This window comes from Thamnophis sirtalis, unplaced genomic scaffold (assembly GCF_051295495.1).
Source record: "Thamnophis sirtalis isolate CommonGarterSnake01/CBP01778 unplaced genomic scaffold, rThaSir2_p1.2 scaffold_10, whole genome shotgun sequence".
NCBI lineage: Eukaryota > Metazoa > Chordata > Lepidosauria > Squamata > Natricidae > Thamnophis > Thamnophis sirtalis.
Window position 1 is genome coordinate 13,839,676 of NW_028261390.1, and position 16,520 is coordinate 13,856,195.

At 37.8% G+C, this 16,520-nt stretch overlaps 1 protein-coding gene across 1 annotated transcript in view; it reads left to right on the forward strand.

The window, feature by feature from the left end:
• CCSER1 (coiled-coil serine rich protein 1) overlaps positions 1-16,520 on the forward strand; it is a 478,316-nt gene that overhangs the window by 325,036 nt on the left and 136,760 nt on the right. Inside the window, exon 6 of the mRNA XM_087724105.1 lies at positions 6,158-6,368. Coding sequence (XP_087580231.1) covers positions 6,158-6,368 — 211 coding nt within the window. The remainder of the gene's footprint in view (positions 1-6,157; positions 6,369-16,520) is intronic.

Consider the following 16,520-nt stretch of genomic DNA (forward strand, 5'->3'; position numbering starts at 1 on the left):
TAATTAGGTACCATTTGGTGAGATGGTAACAGCATTCTGTGTGCATTTGGCATATAGTCATGCTGACCACCTGACTGTGGAAATATCTTTGGACAGCACTAGTTCAATGGCCTCAAAATGGAGATGAGCACCACCTCCTATATTTAGCAATGATTTGCTGAGTAAAATCTTTAGGGACTCTTTTTATATATATTAACAGAGTCTTGCAAGTCCAAAATATAATTCTCTTGCCATCTCTCTTACAGCTCAAGAAACTAAGGTCCCTTCTGAGCCTCTTGTCATGCCTACTACTGCAGACTATGCTGTTTCTTATCTGTCTATTTCAGTGGTGGGTTGCAGGTGGTACGCCCCGGTACGGGCATACCGGAGCCTGCCAGGAGCACCGGATACCATTCCGATACGGTGTACGGAGGGCCCACCCACCAGCCCAAGCTCCTTACCTGTCTTTTAAGGCTTCTGTGCTTCCGCGCACATGTATGGCACGTACAGCGCCTGCGCAACGCTCCACTGAGCAGCTGGAACATCATGTGGATGCCGCCCGGCCTGTTCCAACCGTACCCATCACTGGTCTATTCCCTATATAACATCCTGTTGTCTCCCAAGGTCTTTCCCACATACTATTACTTGTCATTGGGTGAAAGATCATGTGATTGTACCTTCTGGATGCAGTCCCAGTAGTTCCAGTTGCTATCAATAGTTGCTGTATATTAATTAATATACAGGACGCACGCTAGGCAATTGAACCACTTCCACATGACCAGCCTCTGTAGAATTCTGAGGATCCGGTTGCAGGACAAGGTGCCGAACACAGAAGTCCTCTCCAGAGCAGGCCTGGCATCAGTTCACACCCTGCTGATGAAAGCCCAAACACTCTGGGAAGGCCATGTTGCAAGGATGACAGACCATCATATCCCCAAACAGCTCCTCTATGGTGAGCTGTCTCAAGGAAAGCCATACAAAGACACATTGAAAACCTCATTCAAGTCCCTGGATATTGACACCACCTCCTGGGAAACCCTGGCACATGATCGATCGACATGGCACATGCTGATCCACCAAGGCTGCCAGACATCTGAGGACAGAAGAACAACCATAACACTCTGCAAAGCCAGAGCTTGAAATGCTGCACAATGGTGCCCACACATGTCTGCCTGACATGTGGCAGACCATTTCGTGCCCATAGAGGCCTTACCAGCCACCTGTGGACACACTGTGGGCAGCCCACAACCTGTTAGATGTCAAGTTCCTCTTTGAACACAATGGATGAACATCATCAATAGGCCAAGACCATACAGTGTTTAGCCAAGACATCCCTCCCCCAATGTGCTGATCTCTACTTCAATTCTTCCTAGCTGCTTATCTCCCTCCCTTTTTTGGTCCTTTGGGGAATTTATTTTGTATTATTTTGGGAGGAAAAGAAAACTTAATCGTGATATCCTGTATAATTAGCATAGTAGATATTATATGCAAGCACCTAACAAAATATTCCCATCAAAAACAACTCGCGCGTACACAAGTCACTTTGTTTTGGGATATAGTTCTGATTTTATAGAGTTAAATGGTAAAATTGGCTTTTGAGTAATAAAGAACAACACAATTTATGCTAATTTACACCCTTAATTAGTTCGTTGCTTTTTGTCTCGCAACATCTTGATTGAAAATTAAGCTTTGATTCTATTAATTGATAAGCCTGTTTACTTTTTGCAACACCTGTACGCATGAAACCTTTGGAACAAAAGAGGGATGTCTCAATCCTTCTTTAAATATAATGATTTTATTTTTCATTTTTTTGAAATTGCCGCAACCATCTTTGTGGTACTGAGAACAATCCTTCCCTTCTCTTCTTCCCTGTCCTCTGAAATTATCAGGGATGGTTGCACTTGCCCACAGATGGAAGTTTCTGCTTGGTTGCAAACTCTTTTTCGCTTTTTCTTTATATGCATTGTTATATTGTTCTGGGAGCCAATCAGGGGTGGGATTCTGAGTTCTCTGAGTGTGTGCTCCGCATGTGCATAATGTACAGAAAACTCACCTTCTGCGTTACTGCTGGTGAGGAAAACAGCTGAGGCATGGCAATCCATTCTGTCATGCCGATCAGCTAGGCTTTGGAAAAGGAAATATGGGTGAGTATAGGGCAGGGGCAGGCAGGCGGGCCCACTTCAAAGTCAGAGCGAACCAGTTCACTTCCAGCTGATAGTTGGAGCTAACAGTTCATCCGAACAGGTCAAATCCAACCCCTGGATCCAATATGTGATTTTCAATTATCTTCCTTTCTGCAGGAATTTGTATTCCAAGTAGAACTCAGGTGACTTGCAGTATAGATTTGAAAGGAAGAAATATAGGCCTCTAGCTCTATAGACAACAAAGCAAATATTAAGGGCATGAATGCATTCACAAGCATGCACTCCTTTACTTGAATTTGTTTCAAGCTGTTGTTCTGTCATTATTTGTAGAATTGTCAAATATATGCAGAAAAACATTCAGTTCTTTTTGATGGTTTCATTGTTTTCAGCATTTTGAATTAATTAATACTTTTGAGGAGAAAATAAAGGGAGAGAAAAGGGAAAAAAATTAAGGGTTTTCAGGCTTTTGAAAAGAATAAATTATTCATGTATGAGTTACAACTCTTAAAAACATTGAGTTTTCTTCCTAACGGGCCATAAAGTGGGAACTTATCATAAACAATGTTAAAAAAGTAATATTAGCTTTTCACTATTTGATGTGAAAATGGAAAAGGATGCTACTTACGTTCATGGTTTTTTCTTCATTAATTGATAAGATAAATTATATTATAGATGTTAGAAATTCTTAGCAATTATGTATAACTTTTGAATAATTCTTTTTTCATAGTAGGTGGGGAACTAGTCTTCTATTTCTTTTACATCTACTTTTCTATCTTATAATCTTAAATACTCATAAAACGTCCACCATAAAGCAAAGTAGCATTTAGACATAAACAATGTTAAAAAAGTAATATTAGCTTTTCACTATTTGATGTGATAATGGGATAGGATGCTACTTACATTCATGTTGTTTCTTTATTAATTGATAAGATAAATTATAGATGTTAGAAATTCTTAGCAGTTATATATAACTTTTGAATAGTTTCTTTTTCAGTGGAAGTGTGGAACTAATCTTCTATTTTTTTACATCTACTTTTCCATCTTATATTCTTAAATATTCATAAAACATCCACCATATAGCAAAAAAATATTTAGACTTATATACCGCTTCCCAGTGCTTTACAGCCCTCTCTAAGCGGTTTACAGAGTCAGCATCTTGCTCCCAACAATCTGGGTTCCCATTTTACCCACCTTGGAAGGATGGAAGGCTGAGTCCACCTTGAGCTGGTAAGATTTAATCTGCCAAATTGCAGGCAGCCGGCAGGCAGCAGAAGTAGCCTGCAGTACTGCATTCTAACCAGTGCACCACTGCAGCTCATATACCTTGACAATATGATGCGTCAGTGCATATTTTCTTATGTTTTCAAATTTTAATTTATTGAAGATATCTTTGAAATTCCCCATGACAGATTCAAAATGATTTGGTTTGTTGTTGGGTAAAAGGGGATAGGAAAGCACTATTTTTTTTAAAAAAAATATTTCTGATTTCTGTGTTCATAGTGTTTATAATAACTTCTAAGCCCAACTTCACCCCACATATGAATGATATAATTGCTTTCCAAACATTCTATCTTTTGAATCCTACTCCAATGAATCTTTATTGTAATATACTCTCTTTATACTATCTCAGGGGTCAGCAAACTGCGGCTCTGGAGCCGCATGTGGCTCTTTTCTCCCTCTGCTGTGGCTCTGTCACCAGTTGGCGCCACAATTTTGAGAGGAGCTTCCAGTGGGGGGGGGAGAAGCACAGTGCACCAGGAGAAGGCTCTATGGCAAGGGGAGGGTTTTCCAATTGTCTCCACAATTGATAGGGCTTTCGGTTATGACAGGTAGAGGAAAAAGTATGCCATGCTATGAGGAGACTCTATGGTGGGGGAACTGAACTTCTGGTTAGCTCCAGAATTGAACAGGGGGCTTCCGGTTAGGACTTTTGTGGCTTCCGGTGTTTTCTTTTCTGTGGCCAATGGGTCCAAATGGCTCTTTGAGTGTTTAAGTTTGCCGATCCCTGTATATATCTTATATATTTTTATTTCATGTTGTCCTACTCTCTATTCATAACCCTCATTCTTATTTAAAACATTGATTCCAAACTTCAAGGTAAACATTATTTTCATACAAATGTTTGACCTAATTTTCCTCTTACGCAATGAGCTCACTTAATTTATTCGGGCTATGAGATATGAATGACTCTGTTCAAGAAAATGTCATCTAACATTGGCATTTGTGGGTATTCTAATTAATACAAATAAGACCATTAGACAATAGTTCCATGGAAATTTGAAAACAATTTTGTCTTAAAAGAACTTGATCACATGTATTTCTTTTCTTTTTGCATTAAGCAAAAAGTTTTTATTAATTGCACTGTCTGCAGCCCTGATTTGGTTGAATTATATCTCCCAGTATTTTTCATCATAATGCTTGTTACTTGGACTGCTAGTTGTTATGGTTCAGAATCACCAAGCAAGGTCAGTTTCCTTACACATCCATTTAAAGTAAGAGTGACCAACTAATTATTAGTAGGAACAGGAGATCCTATAACATTCTCTTCTTAGAAACTTCCATTGATGGAGCACCCACAGCTTCTGGAGGCAAGCTGTCCCACTGATTAATTGTTCTCACTGACAGGAAATTTCTCCTTAATTATTTACATCCATTACTTCTTGTCCTACCCTCAGGTGCTTTAGAGAATACTTCAACACTCTCTTCTCTTTGACAGGTCCTCAAAGTTACATCCTGTGAGATCATCATAAAACTTCTGAAGTTTCCAGAAATTCCATTTTTACCCTTGTGCATTCTATTTTACAATTCATTCTGACTTTGTTGTTATATATAGATGTGGTTTGTGCTTACTTATTCCAGAGGTGGGTTCCTACCAATTCGGACCAGTTCGGCCAAGTAGGTAGTAACTCACACGCCCAAACTGGTTCTATGCTTGATGGTGCCATCTTGATTTTCTGTTCTGCACATGCGCAGAACAATCTTCATTGGAAAAATATTGTGTTTTTCCTCTTTTCTAATGTGCGTATGAGAAGACCCTTTAAGGTGCAAATGCGTACATGCGGGGAACTATTTTTTTTTTGCTGACTTATTATAACAATACCTTGCGTAGCCCAAGGTGGAATACAGTAAGAATATATAGTACTATACTTTATACTTTCTCTGATAATATTATGTTGATTACAACTTTGAGAGGTTTTTTTCATATCATATTTTTCATATCATATTTTTGAGGTCATGATTGTATGTAATAGTGTCCTTGGTCATTAGAAGATGCAAACTGAACCAATATTCTTCTAGTATGTGCATGTCTGTTCATGAACAGAATTTTGTTTTTATTTTAATCCTGATTAAGAACTAATTATGAATAATTACTGTGGGGCTCAGGCAAGAAGACCATTTATATTTAAAGTTGCATGCAACCTGGCAGCATAATTCAAAGTGGTCTGCTACAAAGACAGCTATTAGGATTTTATTGAGAGAAAAAGTAGAACCAAAATGTACACAAGGAATAAAGTACATAGACAGAGAAGTAATTCTCGTGGTTCAGTCTCTTATGTATGCTGAAATATTCTTGTTTGTCTCCTAACTAGCGCTTTGCATCTCCTCCTCTTTCTCTTTCTCCTGTCTGCATTACCTTATTGGTATTCTTTTCCTTTTTTATTTTGCTCTTTAAGTTTGGAATTTATTGCTCCAAGTTACTTGTCTATGAATCTGAATCTGTTTCTCTTTCTCAAAGTGCTTGAAGGGTCATGAGCTTTTATAGCTTTTCCTTATTAATTGAGATGTTGCCCTCAGATTTAAATAGGTAAGTAATGGGCTGAGTATAGAACCTTGCTTTCAGGTTCTTCAGAAATCACTGTGATGTAACAGATTTATGGATCATTGTGCTGAAAGTACTGAAGATTGCAGTAATGTAGGGAAAGTTAATAGGCCTTTGTTTGAATAGTGCTTCATCTTTTTAATCCTTTTTCTTAACATACACCCACACCCACATTAGCGTTGCTTGCTAACATATGGATGCTATTTCTTGACAGGAACCTTTCTCTTAAATTATCCAAGGAAGTGGATCGAGGGGAAGCACGATGTCCTCCTATGAACCAGCTGGCCAACAGCCCATCTATAGAATGGCCTTTCGCCGCCATGGAGGAAGGGGGCGGTCTAGAATCTCTGCCCTTCCGGCTGATGATGCAAGACTGCACAGCAGTAAAAACATTGCTGTTGAAAATGAAGAGAGTTCTCCAAGAGGTATGCTTTTAAAGGATCAAAACAGTACCATTTAAAAAATAATAATAATGGTGATGCGATCGACCACTAAATAATGATCACTTTATTATATTTTCAAAATCATTGTTTGAACTCCATGATTATTCTTAAGGATGTTCTATTAGACATTCTTAATGATCAGAACTTGGTAACAGTGGCTCTATTTTGCAATATCAATTATGGGTAGGAGAAGAAATAAACTATTTTTGTTTACAAGAGCAGGCAAAACCATAGTGAAAAACTAAAAAAAAGAAATAGAATGGAAGGGAAGGGAATGGAATGGGAATGGAAATAGGAATAGAATAATACTTTATTTAGATTAAATACAGAAGGAATTTGTCACCCATGTGAAAAAAGGAATGAAGTCAGAAAGCATTAGGATGCCAGTCAAGTTTGAAACAATAAATAAAAGCTTATTGGGATCTTATTGATTTGACATATAATGGTCTCTGGTCATGTGAAATATTTGTGGTATTTTTTACAGATGGCCACATAGCAGTGGTGAAATTTATTTATTTTTTACTACCGGTTGTGTGGGTGTGACTCGGTGGGCGTGGCAGGGGAAGGATACTGCTAAATCCCCATTCCCATCCCACTCTGGGGCCAGCCAGAGGTGGTATTTGCTGGTTCTCTGAATTACTCAAAATTTCTGCTACCGGTTCTCCAGAACCTGTCAGAACCTGCTGAATTTCACCCCTGCCACATAGTCAAGTAGCCATTAGATCTCTCAGCCATGAAGGTAGATCAATATTCATCCATTTCAGTAATGTTTTAAGCATTCTGTTGGAAGAAGTGAAGTAGATCTGGACACTCTGAAGAGCTATCAGAAATTTATGTAGCAACTGCTTCGCTGAAAGTATTGCGTGTGAAATGGCGACCTTGCTGTTATGTTAAATTGCGTTTCACTGGTACAGGCATTCTCACTTCAGGTGAGAATTTGAGGAGATTAGGAACATCTGCTTTTGTTTTTGTCTCTCACTTGGTTTGCCCCACACCTAAACCACAATTATTTTCATTATTGCTTATTTAAACAAACCAGATGTAGAACTTCAGTTTGACCTTCGTTTAAACAGATAAACTGCAAGGAGCAGAAAAGAATGTATTTATTTTTCTCGTACTCCTATGAGCAGAACAGGTGGCAGGGAGAATAACACAATGATCAGACTCATCTATGTAGTTTGAAGATGGAATGAAGTATTGAATCCAGACATGTCAGTGTAAAATTGTTTTCTGTTGTGCTAACACTGTGACTTACAAATGAAAGCCATCAACCAATGCTTGATGGTGGATGCATATACAGTATATATTGAATGGTATTGTTCAATGGACTTTTGCTATTTTACAATGTTGGGAAGAAACTCATAAATGAATTCCCATTGTGATACGACTTTACATATATTTTTGGAAGGTTTGGGATTAGAAAATACTTCGGATTTTTTAATTAAAAAACCCCCAAAGCCCGAAAGCAATGTATGGAAAATGTACATTACTGTTATATCAGAATAAATATGAAGAACAGCAGGAATGTTCCAAACATATAAAATAACATCAAAATGCTAATTCTGTCAGCATGTCCATAATTAGGCATATATTTATGGAAAGGAGGGCTAGAAACTTTGTAAAACGTTTGTGTAAAAATACAAATAGCTGATTCTGGAATTTATAAAATCAATAACTAGCAGTCATGATGATCAGTTTTAGCATTATACCTGCAGGAGGTTTAAATAAGGGTTTTATACTATAGATCCATGATGGTGGACCTATGACGTGCCACAGGTGGCATGGGGAGCCATATTGGTGGGCATGCGAGCTCAGCTCCAGCGCACTGACCACCTGATTTTCAGGTCTTCTGGGCCCACCAGAAGTCGGCAAATGGGCTTTTTTTTTGGGCCTCCGGGGGGGGGAGCAAAAATGGATCCACTGTGCCATTGCATGCCAAAAGCGTGGGGAATGTGGGTGTGGTGCATGCGCAGTGTCCAGGCGCATAGAATTATGGGTATGGGCACGTGCATGTGTGACCCCCATGTGCGCTCCTGGCACACAATGGCACACAATGGCAAAAAGGTTAGGCATCACTGCTATAGATCTTTCTCTCTGAGGCCAATAGTATCTCCAAATTTCTAACAACTTAAGAGGCATTTATAAAAGTATTCAGTTGTAAATCTCTCCAGGTATTTTTTTTCTAAACAAGGTTTTAATTAACCAGCACACCATTACACATTTATTGAATAAATCTCAATTTAAAGCAAACTTTTTCAAATAATGTGTGCTAAAAGTGTCATAATTCTGTACCAGTTTAAAATACATTAAATATGAATATTGTCCTTAATATTGTTCTTCAATATTGCAATTGTCATTTTATAAATGTGCCTTTATTTATTGTTATGGTTAATGGCTTCTGACAACAATGTAGTAATATATCTCCAGCCACCTGTTTATTTTGCTTCAGTATCTGTTTGCCATCCAGTTACAAATCATGTTGTTTGTTGATATGAAATTCAGTCCATTGCTGTTCCTTTTCAGACAGAACTGTTATGAATAATTACTGAAGGATCATCATACAGGAGGGAAGAACAATTCTTTTGATCCTGCTTTTTCTCTCATTTAATTATTAAAAATAAAGCTGAAGATAATTTATCCTTATTCAATGTTCTGTCAGACACACTCCTGGTGAAAACTGTTATTCAAGGATTCCCAAGTTGAGTCGGAAAGCTGAATATGATGAATATGAGGATTCTAAACATATACACAGTCACTTTAGTGGCTACAAAAGCATCATTATGAAAATACTCACTTCTCCATGTTAGTGTATCAGTGGTGGGATTCAACATTTTTTACTACTGGTTCTGTGAGTGTGGCATGGCTTGGCTTGGTGGGCATGGCAGGGGAAAGTTACTGCAAAATCCCCATTCCCTCCCCACTCTAGGGGAAGGTTACTGCAAAATCCCCATTCCCTCCCAATCAGCTGGGACTCGGGAGGCAGAGAATAAATAGGGGCAGGGCCAATCAGAAGTGATATTTACTGGTTCTCTGAACTATTCAGAACTGGCCATAACCTGCTGAATGCCACCTCTGTTGTGTATTTATTTGTAAATATTTCCCCTTAAAAGAAATCCAAAGAGCAAATTTTCTAGTTCATAAATTTTGGCATTTCTTGTATTGCTTTAGGCCAACTCTTCCAATGACTTGGCAATGGAGCTGAGGAACCCCATTTCTTTTTCGGGGTCATTTGCACTTCAAATAATCTGCATATAAAAGATTATTCTCTCTCACACAACAAGGAGTGAATGGAACATGCTCCATTCCTTTCATAGTGTGAATAATTTTGGACTAAATGAGGTGGTGCTTAAAGACAGCAGAGGTAAAATATCTGTCATAATGAAGAAGACAAAGTTAATGATAGCAAGGGTCCTAATGAGTTCCTCCACTCTGTTAATAAAAAGAGAGAGGAAATAAAAGAGGGATAAGATGGAGGGCACTGAGGAGTTCCTAACCCATGTTATATAGTAATTCCCAACAGCTTAATTGGTTTGAGAAAAAATAAAAATAAAGTGTCAAGTTGTCAAACATAATTTTCAAATGTGCAAAGCAACAATAAACATGCAAGTGCAAAATGTTAAATTCTTCCCTACTTTTGGATTTCACCCATATACATTAAATACACGTTAACTTGAATTTACTTCCTATGGAAGCCAACACTGGCTAAGAACTGGCAGATGTGACTGCAGATTTTTGTTTATATAGTAATAACAATTTTTTTGTTGTTCATAAAACATTAGATACTACTGTGGTTGAAAAAAAATAAGTGTGGATAATTAATGTGGCAATATTAGGGCATAGTCAAATAGAAGGCGACGCAGTGACTCATGGCTAAAATGCTGAGCTTGTCGATCAGAGAGGTCGGCAGTTCGGCAGTTTGAATTCCTAATGCTGCGTAATGGAATGAGCTCCAGTTACTTGTTCCAGCTTCTGCCAACCTAGCAGTTTGAAATCAGGTTTAAAAAATGCAAGTAGAAAAATAGGAACCACCTTTGGTGGGAAGGTAATAGCATTCCGTGTGCCTTCAGCATTTAGTCATGTCAGCCACATGACCACAGAGATGTCTTCGGACAATGCTGACTCTTTGGCTTTGAAACGGAGATGAGCATTGCCCCCTAGAGTCAGGAACCACTGGCACATATGTGTAAGGGGAATCTTTACCTTTATCTTAGAATAGAAGGCAAAGAATTGGAGAAGATCACAAAATATCAAGCTCTGAAAATCCAAATTGAAAATTATGACATAAATCAGCTGTGGTTATGTGTTATTTGGCACACTGGGTGCCATATCAGAAATTTTGGAATGGTAGTTAGAAAATCTGCAGGTTGACAAAAATTCTGTCAACTGAAAAAGGTCACACTCCTTTAATTTGTACATACAGTATGATATACTCATACATTATGACTTTCCAGGTTCTTGGGAAGAATGTGTTCGGTACAAAGGCCAATATCAGCTAAAGACTTGGCAGCTGTGACTTCACCTTGTTGTGAACATATAATAAATATCTGGATGACTCTGTGACCAATCACCATCATCATATTAGCAGCAACAATAACTGATGGAGATTTTCCTCAAACTTTCTATTTTATATTTATTAGATATATAATCTGTTAAACATACAAGTTTTATGTAGGGGCATAAAGATATTTAAGTCAAAGCTGAACAGGAACAGCAAGATGCACATTGATTGAAATTGTACATCATACTGCATAGTGGATAGTCCATTAACTAGTGGATTAAATAAATACAAGGACTGGATTTATAACCCCTTTAGGCCATAAACTAAAGTTTATAAAATACAACTGTGATTACACAACTTGCTAAGCAAAAATCACATAGACAAAATCATCTATCTTATGACTTAACTTGATATATGAACCAATCCATGCTTGCCTTTCCATAGCAAATTAATACAATTTGCTTCCAGTTCAGCAGAGTGTCTAAGCCCATTACTTGAGAAATAGACCATTTTGGCTTATTCCACAAGCCTGGTTATTGCAATAATTTAGTTTGAGAAGTTAAGATATTCTGTATAGGAAAACCAGGAACAACAGATTTGTTGAGAAGTTGGTTTAGGACTACAGAAAAATCGGAAAGATTTTTCCCATAGCACATTTCTTTTTAGAAATTTATTCCTGTGAAAATGAAGGGTGCCTCTGTTTAGCTTACATTATTAAAATTCAATAATTTTAATAGACTGTTATCCAAAAATAAAACTATTTGGGATTCTTACCCTACTGCGTAATAGTTTTCATGGTTTTTTTTGTTAAATAAGTCTCTCACCTTTATTTATCATTGGATAAAATAGTTACACTTTATTGACTTTTAGGATGTAATCCATAATGAATTAGAAAGACTTTTTAACATTGCAGATAATGAGAGGCTGACCTCAAGCTCAATTCTTAAAACATAGGCATGTCGTTTTCTTGGGGGCAGTTATGATAACGAGTCCTCCATTCTTCTGCTCTCAACATAATCCTTTATGCCACCAGACTTGAAATTTTGGGCTTAGACAACTTAGAGCTACGCTGCCTTTGGTCTGACCTAAGCGTAGTACCTAAAATTATCTACTACAATGTCCTACTTGTCAATGACTACTTCAGCTTCAACCGCAACAATACACGAGCACACAATAGATACAAACTCAAGGTAAACCGCTCCAAACTCGATTGCAAAAAATACGACTTCAGCAACAGAGTGGTCAATGCCTCGAATGCACTGCCTGACTCTGTGGTTTCTTCCCCAAACCCCCAAAACTTTAACTTTAAATTGTCTACTGTCGGCTTTGCCCCATTCCTAAGAAGCACACCAATGTGCCTACCGTCCCTGCCCTAATGTTCCCTTTTATTCGTATCCATTTCATGTATTCAATAGCATGTTTATACTTATATATGTTATCCAATACATGCTTGACTAAATAAATGAATGATGAGTGAATAGAATGGAATAGAAATAAATAAAAATTTAATGAAGGCAAACCCAGAGATGCTTCTTCTATTTTCTAGTATCATTTTAAAATGACAAAACAAAACATAAGCCTTAACTGGACATCAACACTAATCGTTGCACATCAACAGAGAACTGTATAGCAAAAATAAGCTCTTTTTAATTTCACACTAGGAAAGTGTCCAGTGTACTTTGAACAACCACTTCTCTCCTGGTTAATTGCCAAGTGAAAGTGTTTTTACCTAGCATTCACGTTTGAAAGAATATTCCAGCTCTCTCCCTCTCTTTCTCTTTCCCTCATTGCCTTCTTTTTCTATCCTAGCAACATTTTTTTTTTAAATTTCAAATCTGTAGAAAGATAACTTACCTGCAAACAAAGATACACTCAAGTCCTACTGCCAGTACTTCTGCAGTCTTACAAATGATACAGTAAGATGACTACCAGTTCTCTTATCTCTGTCGTGCAGGATGGAGATAGCTAAAATAAATATCTGGCTATGAATCACTTTCTTCCTGAGATTCTTTCTCCTGGGAGAATCAGTTTTGTTCTTTGCCTTTAGAGCAGCAGAATTATTATTTTTTATTTTGCAGGAGAACAAAAAAAAAAAAGCAGAGGCTTTCCCTTTTAAATATATAACTCACAGTAAATTCACAATAATGAATCTCTAACCATTGTCCTCCTAAATGGGATGATCCTGCTTTCTTTTAACCCGCTGGGATTCTTCTAGCATATTAATTTGCTTTTTTTAAATTTTTTGCAGTATTCATCATCTTGAGACATACATTTCTGTGCAAAAATATATTAAATCAATACTTGCAATTTAAGAGTTTAAATATATGAAGAGCTATATTTCCAAAGTAGGCGAGACCAAGTTTCAACATAAGGAAAGAAAGGCTAAGAAAAGAATGGCATGAAAAATAAAGTAAAATATAAGCAAAACCATCTTTTCTCAGATTTCCATACATGAAATCATACTTCTTCATTACAGGTAATCCTCAATTTATGACCACAATTGTGACTGGAATTTCTGTCATTAAATAAGGTGGGCCCAAACATTTCCAGTAAGCAAATAATCACAATCATTAAGTTAATCATGTGGTCATTTAGTGAATTCATTTTCCCTCATTAACTTAGCTTGTCAGAAACCAGATTGCAAAATTGTAAATGATGATCATGTAATCCAGGATGCTGCAACTTTGGCAAATAACACTTGTTGCCAAGCATCTAATTTTTTATCTTATGAACATGAAGACACTGCAAAAGTCATAAGTGTGAGGTCATAAGTCACTCTTTTTAACACCATGATAACTTCTAACCGTCATTAAATGAATGCTTTTAAATTGTGGACTACCTGTATTTTTATTTTTTATTATTTGGCCAGGGACTGTGATTTATTCAGTATACTACAGCTACAGCATGGCTTAGCATGTGTAAAGTAGGTTAGTATTGTACATTAAAATTAATTTTTTAGGAGCCTGGATGTATGGCTGGGGATGGGGGGGATTTTCAAGTTCTACTATGTATTCAGCTTTATACATTTATACCTATTTAATATTATCAGAGTAGCATTTATTTTCATCACTATTGATATTTTCCAATACCTATTTTAGAAAGAATGTAGAGAGGAATAAGGAATTCATTATATATATCATCATCAATTATTGAAAAAAATAAAATGGCTTATTTCTGATTATATTCTGTCTCACATTTGTGTGTGTGTGTGTGTGTGTGTGTGTGTGTGTGTGTGTGTGTATATATATATATATATATATATATATATATATATATATATATATATGTATGTATGTATGTATGTATGTATGTATGTATGTATGTATGCATGCACACACGTACACACACATACATATACATACATACACATTCATATACATACACACACATATACACATCTACCTTGGGGAAAGAAGAGGCAGCTGGGCTTTGCTTTTAAGTTGCAAGACAATTTCATCTGGTCAAGGCTAGGAGATGCCACACTTCTCCTCCATCAAATGCTGCAGGGTCCTTGGTGCTCTCTGAGCTAGGTTGTTTTCTCTCAGACATTTCATTATCAACCCAGGTAATACCATCAGTGCATATCATCAGTTAATTGCATCCCATCCCTCTGAGTCTGTAGCCAGCCATTCCGATAGCCAGAATATGCTTCTGAACTTGCATTGTACTGTATGTATTTTTCTCTAACTGACTGGAAGTTTACAGTGATGAAGAGAGCATCATTGGAAAACCTAAAAGATCAGGTTAACAGAAAATATGGTTGGTAAGACTTGGCAATGATTTGTTGGCATGTAAGTATAAAAGCAAGCAAGCAAGCTAGCTATATATATTCCCTTAGTTTCCACAGAATCATAGAATATAAATAACAGAGCTCGAAGAGACCTTGGAGGTCTCTGCCTAGGCAGGAAACCCTACACCACTTCAGTCAAATGGTTATCCAACATCTTCTTAAAAACTTCCAGTGTTGGAGCATTCACAACTTCTGGAGGCAAGCTGTTCCACTGAATAATTGTTCTAACTGTCAGGAAATTTATCTTCAGTTCTAAGTTGCTTCTCTCCTTGATTAGTTTCCACCCATTGCTTCTTGTTCTGCCCTCAGGTGCTTTGGAGAATAGCTTGGCTCCCTCTTCTTTGTGGCAGCCCCTGAAATACTGGAACACTGCTCTCATGTCTCCCCTAGTCCTTCTTTCTATTAAACTAGACATACCCAGTTAGCAATAGCAATAGCAGTTAGACTTATATACCACTTCATAGGGCTTTCAGCCCTCTCTAAGCAGTTTACAGAGTCAGCATATTGCCCCCAACAACAATCCGGGTCCTCATTTTACCCACCTCGGAAGGATGGAAGGCTAAGTCAACCCTGAGACGGTGAGATTTGAACAGCCAAACTGCAGAACTGCAGTCAGCTGAAGTAGCCTGCAGTGCTGCATTTAACTACTGCGCCACCTCGGCTCTTCCTGCAACCGTTCTTCATATGGTTTAGCCTCCAGTCCCCTAATCGTCTTTGTTGCTCTTATATACACTCTTTCTAGAATCTCTACATCTTTTTTACATCGTGGGGCCCAAAACTGAATGCAGTATTCCAAGTGTGGCCTTACTAAGGCATTAAAAGTGAGATTAACACTTCACGTGATCTTGATTCTATCCCTTTGTTTATGTAGCCTAGAACTGTGCTGTTTTTTTTGGCAGCTGCTGCACACTGCTGGCTCATATTTAAATGGTTGTCCACTAGGATTCCAAATTCCATCTCACAATTATTACTATTGAGCAAGGTTCCACCTATACTGTACCTGTGCAGTATCATGAGCCTATTAGGTTTACAGTTGAATACTAACTTGATTGATAGACTATGCATATAGAGCAGTAAACTGACAAAGTTCTAATTATGACAAAGAATGAGTCACCATGGTCGAATAGCTGGCAATATCAAATAAATAAATAAATAAATTCCCTATTTTAGCATATCCTTATTAAAGAGGTAAAGCTTCTGCAGATTTTACTCTGCTATTCATTGCCGATAATAAAGGGCAGCACTTATCTCCATTTCAAAGCCATTGAGCCAGTGCTGTCTGAAGACATTTCCATGGTCATGTGGTCAGCATGACATCACGGAGCTCTGTTACTTTCCCATCTAAGTGGTACCTATTTATCTACTTGCACTTGCATGCTTTCAAACTGCTAGGTTGGCAGGAGCGGGAGCAAGGATGGGAGCTCACTCTGTTGGTCTTGCACTTGGGCTCCCAGCTTTCCAGCCAACAAGCCTAGCATCTTAACTTCTAAGCCACCATGCCACCCGGCATATCCTTATGCTTTATTTAAATTAAAGGACGCCAGTACACTATATGCTTTTCTATCCTTAATGTTTAGTCCATTCTCCAGGCAACAGTTTGAGTACAAAAATGCCATGCTAAACAATTTCCTCTTTCATCTCTTTAGTACTTAAGAGTCCACCAGTGGTGGGATTCATTTTTTTTTTTTACTACCGGTTCTGTGGACGTGGCTTGGTGGGCATGGTGTGGCATGGTGGACATGGCAGGGAAAGGATACTGTAAAATCTCCATTTTCTCCCCACTCCAGGGGAAGGTTACTGCAAAAATCCCCATTTCCTCACGATCAGCTGGGACTTGCAAGGCAGT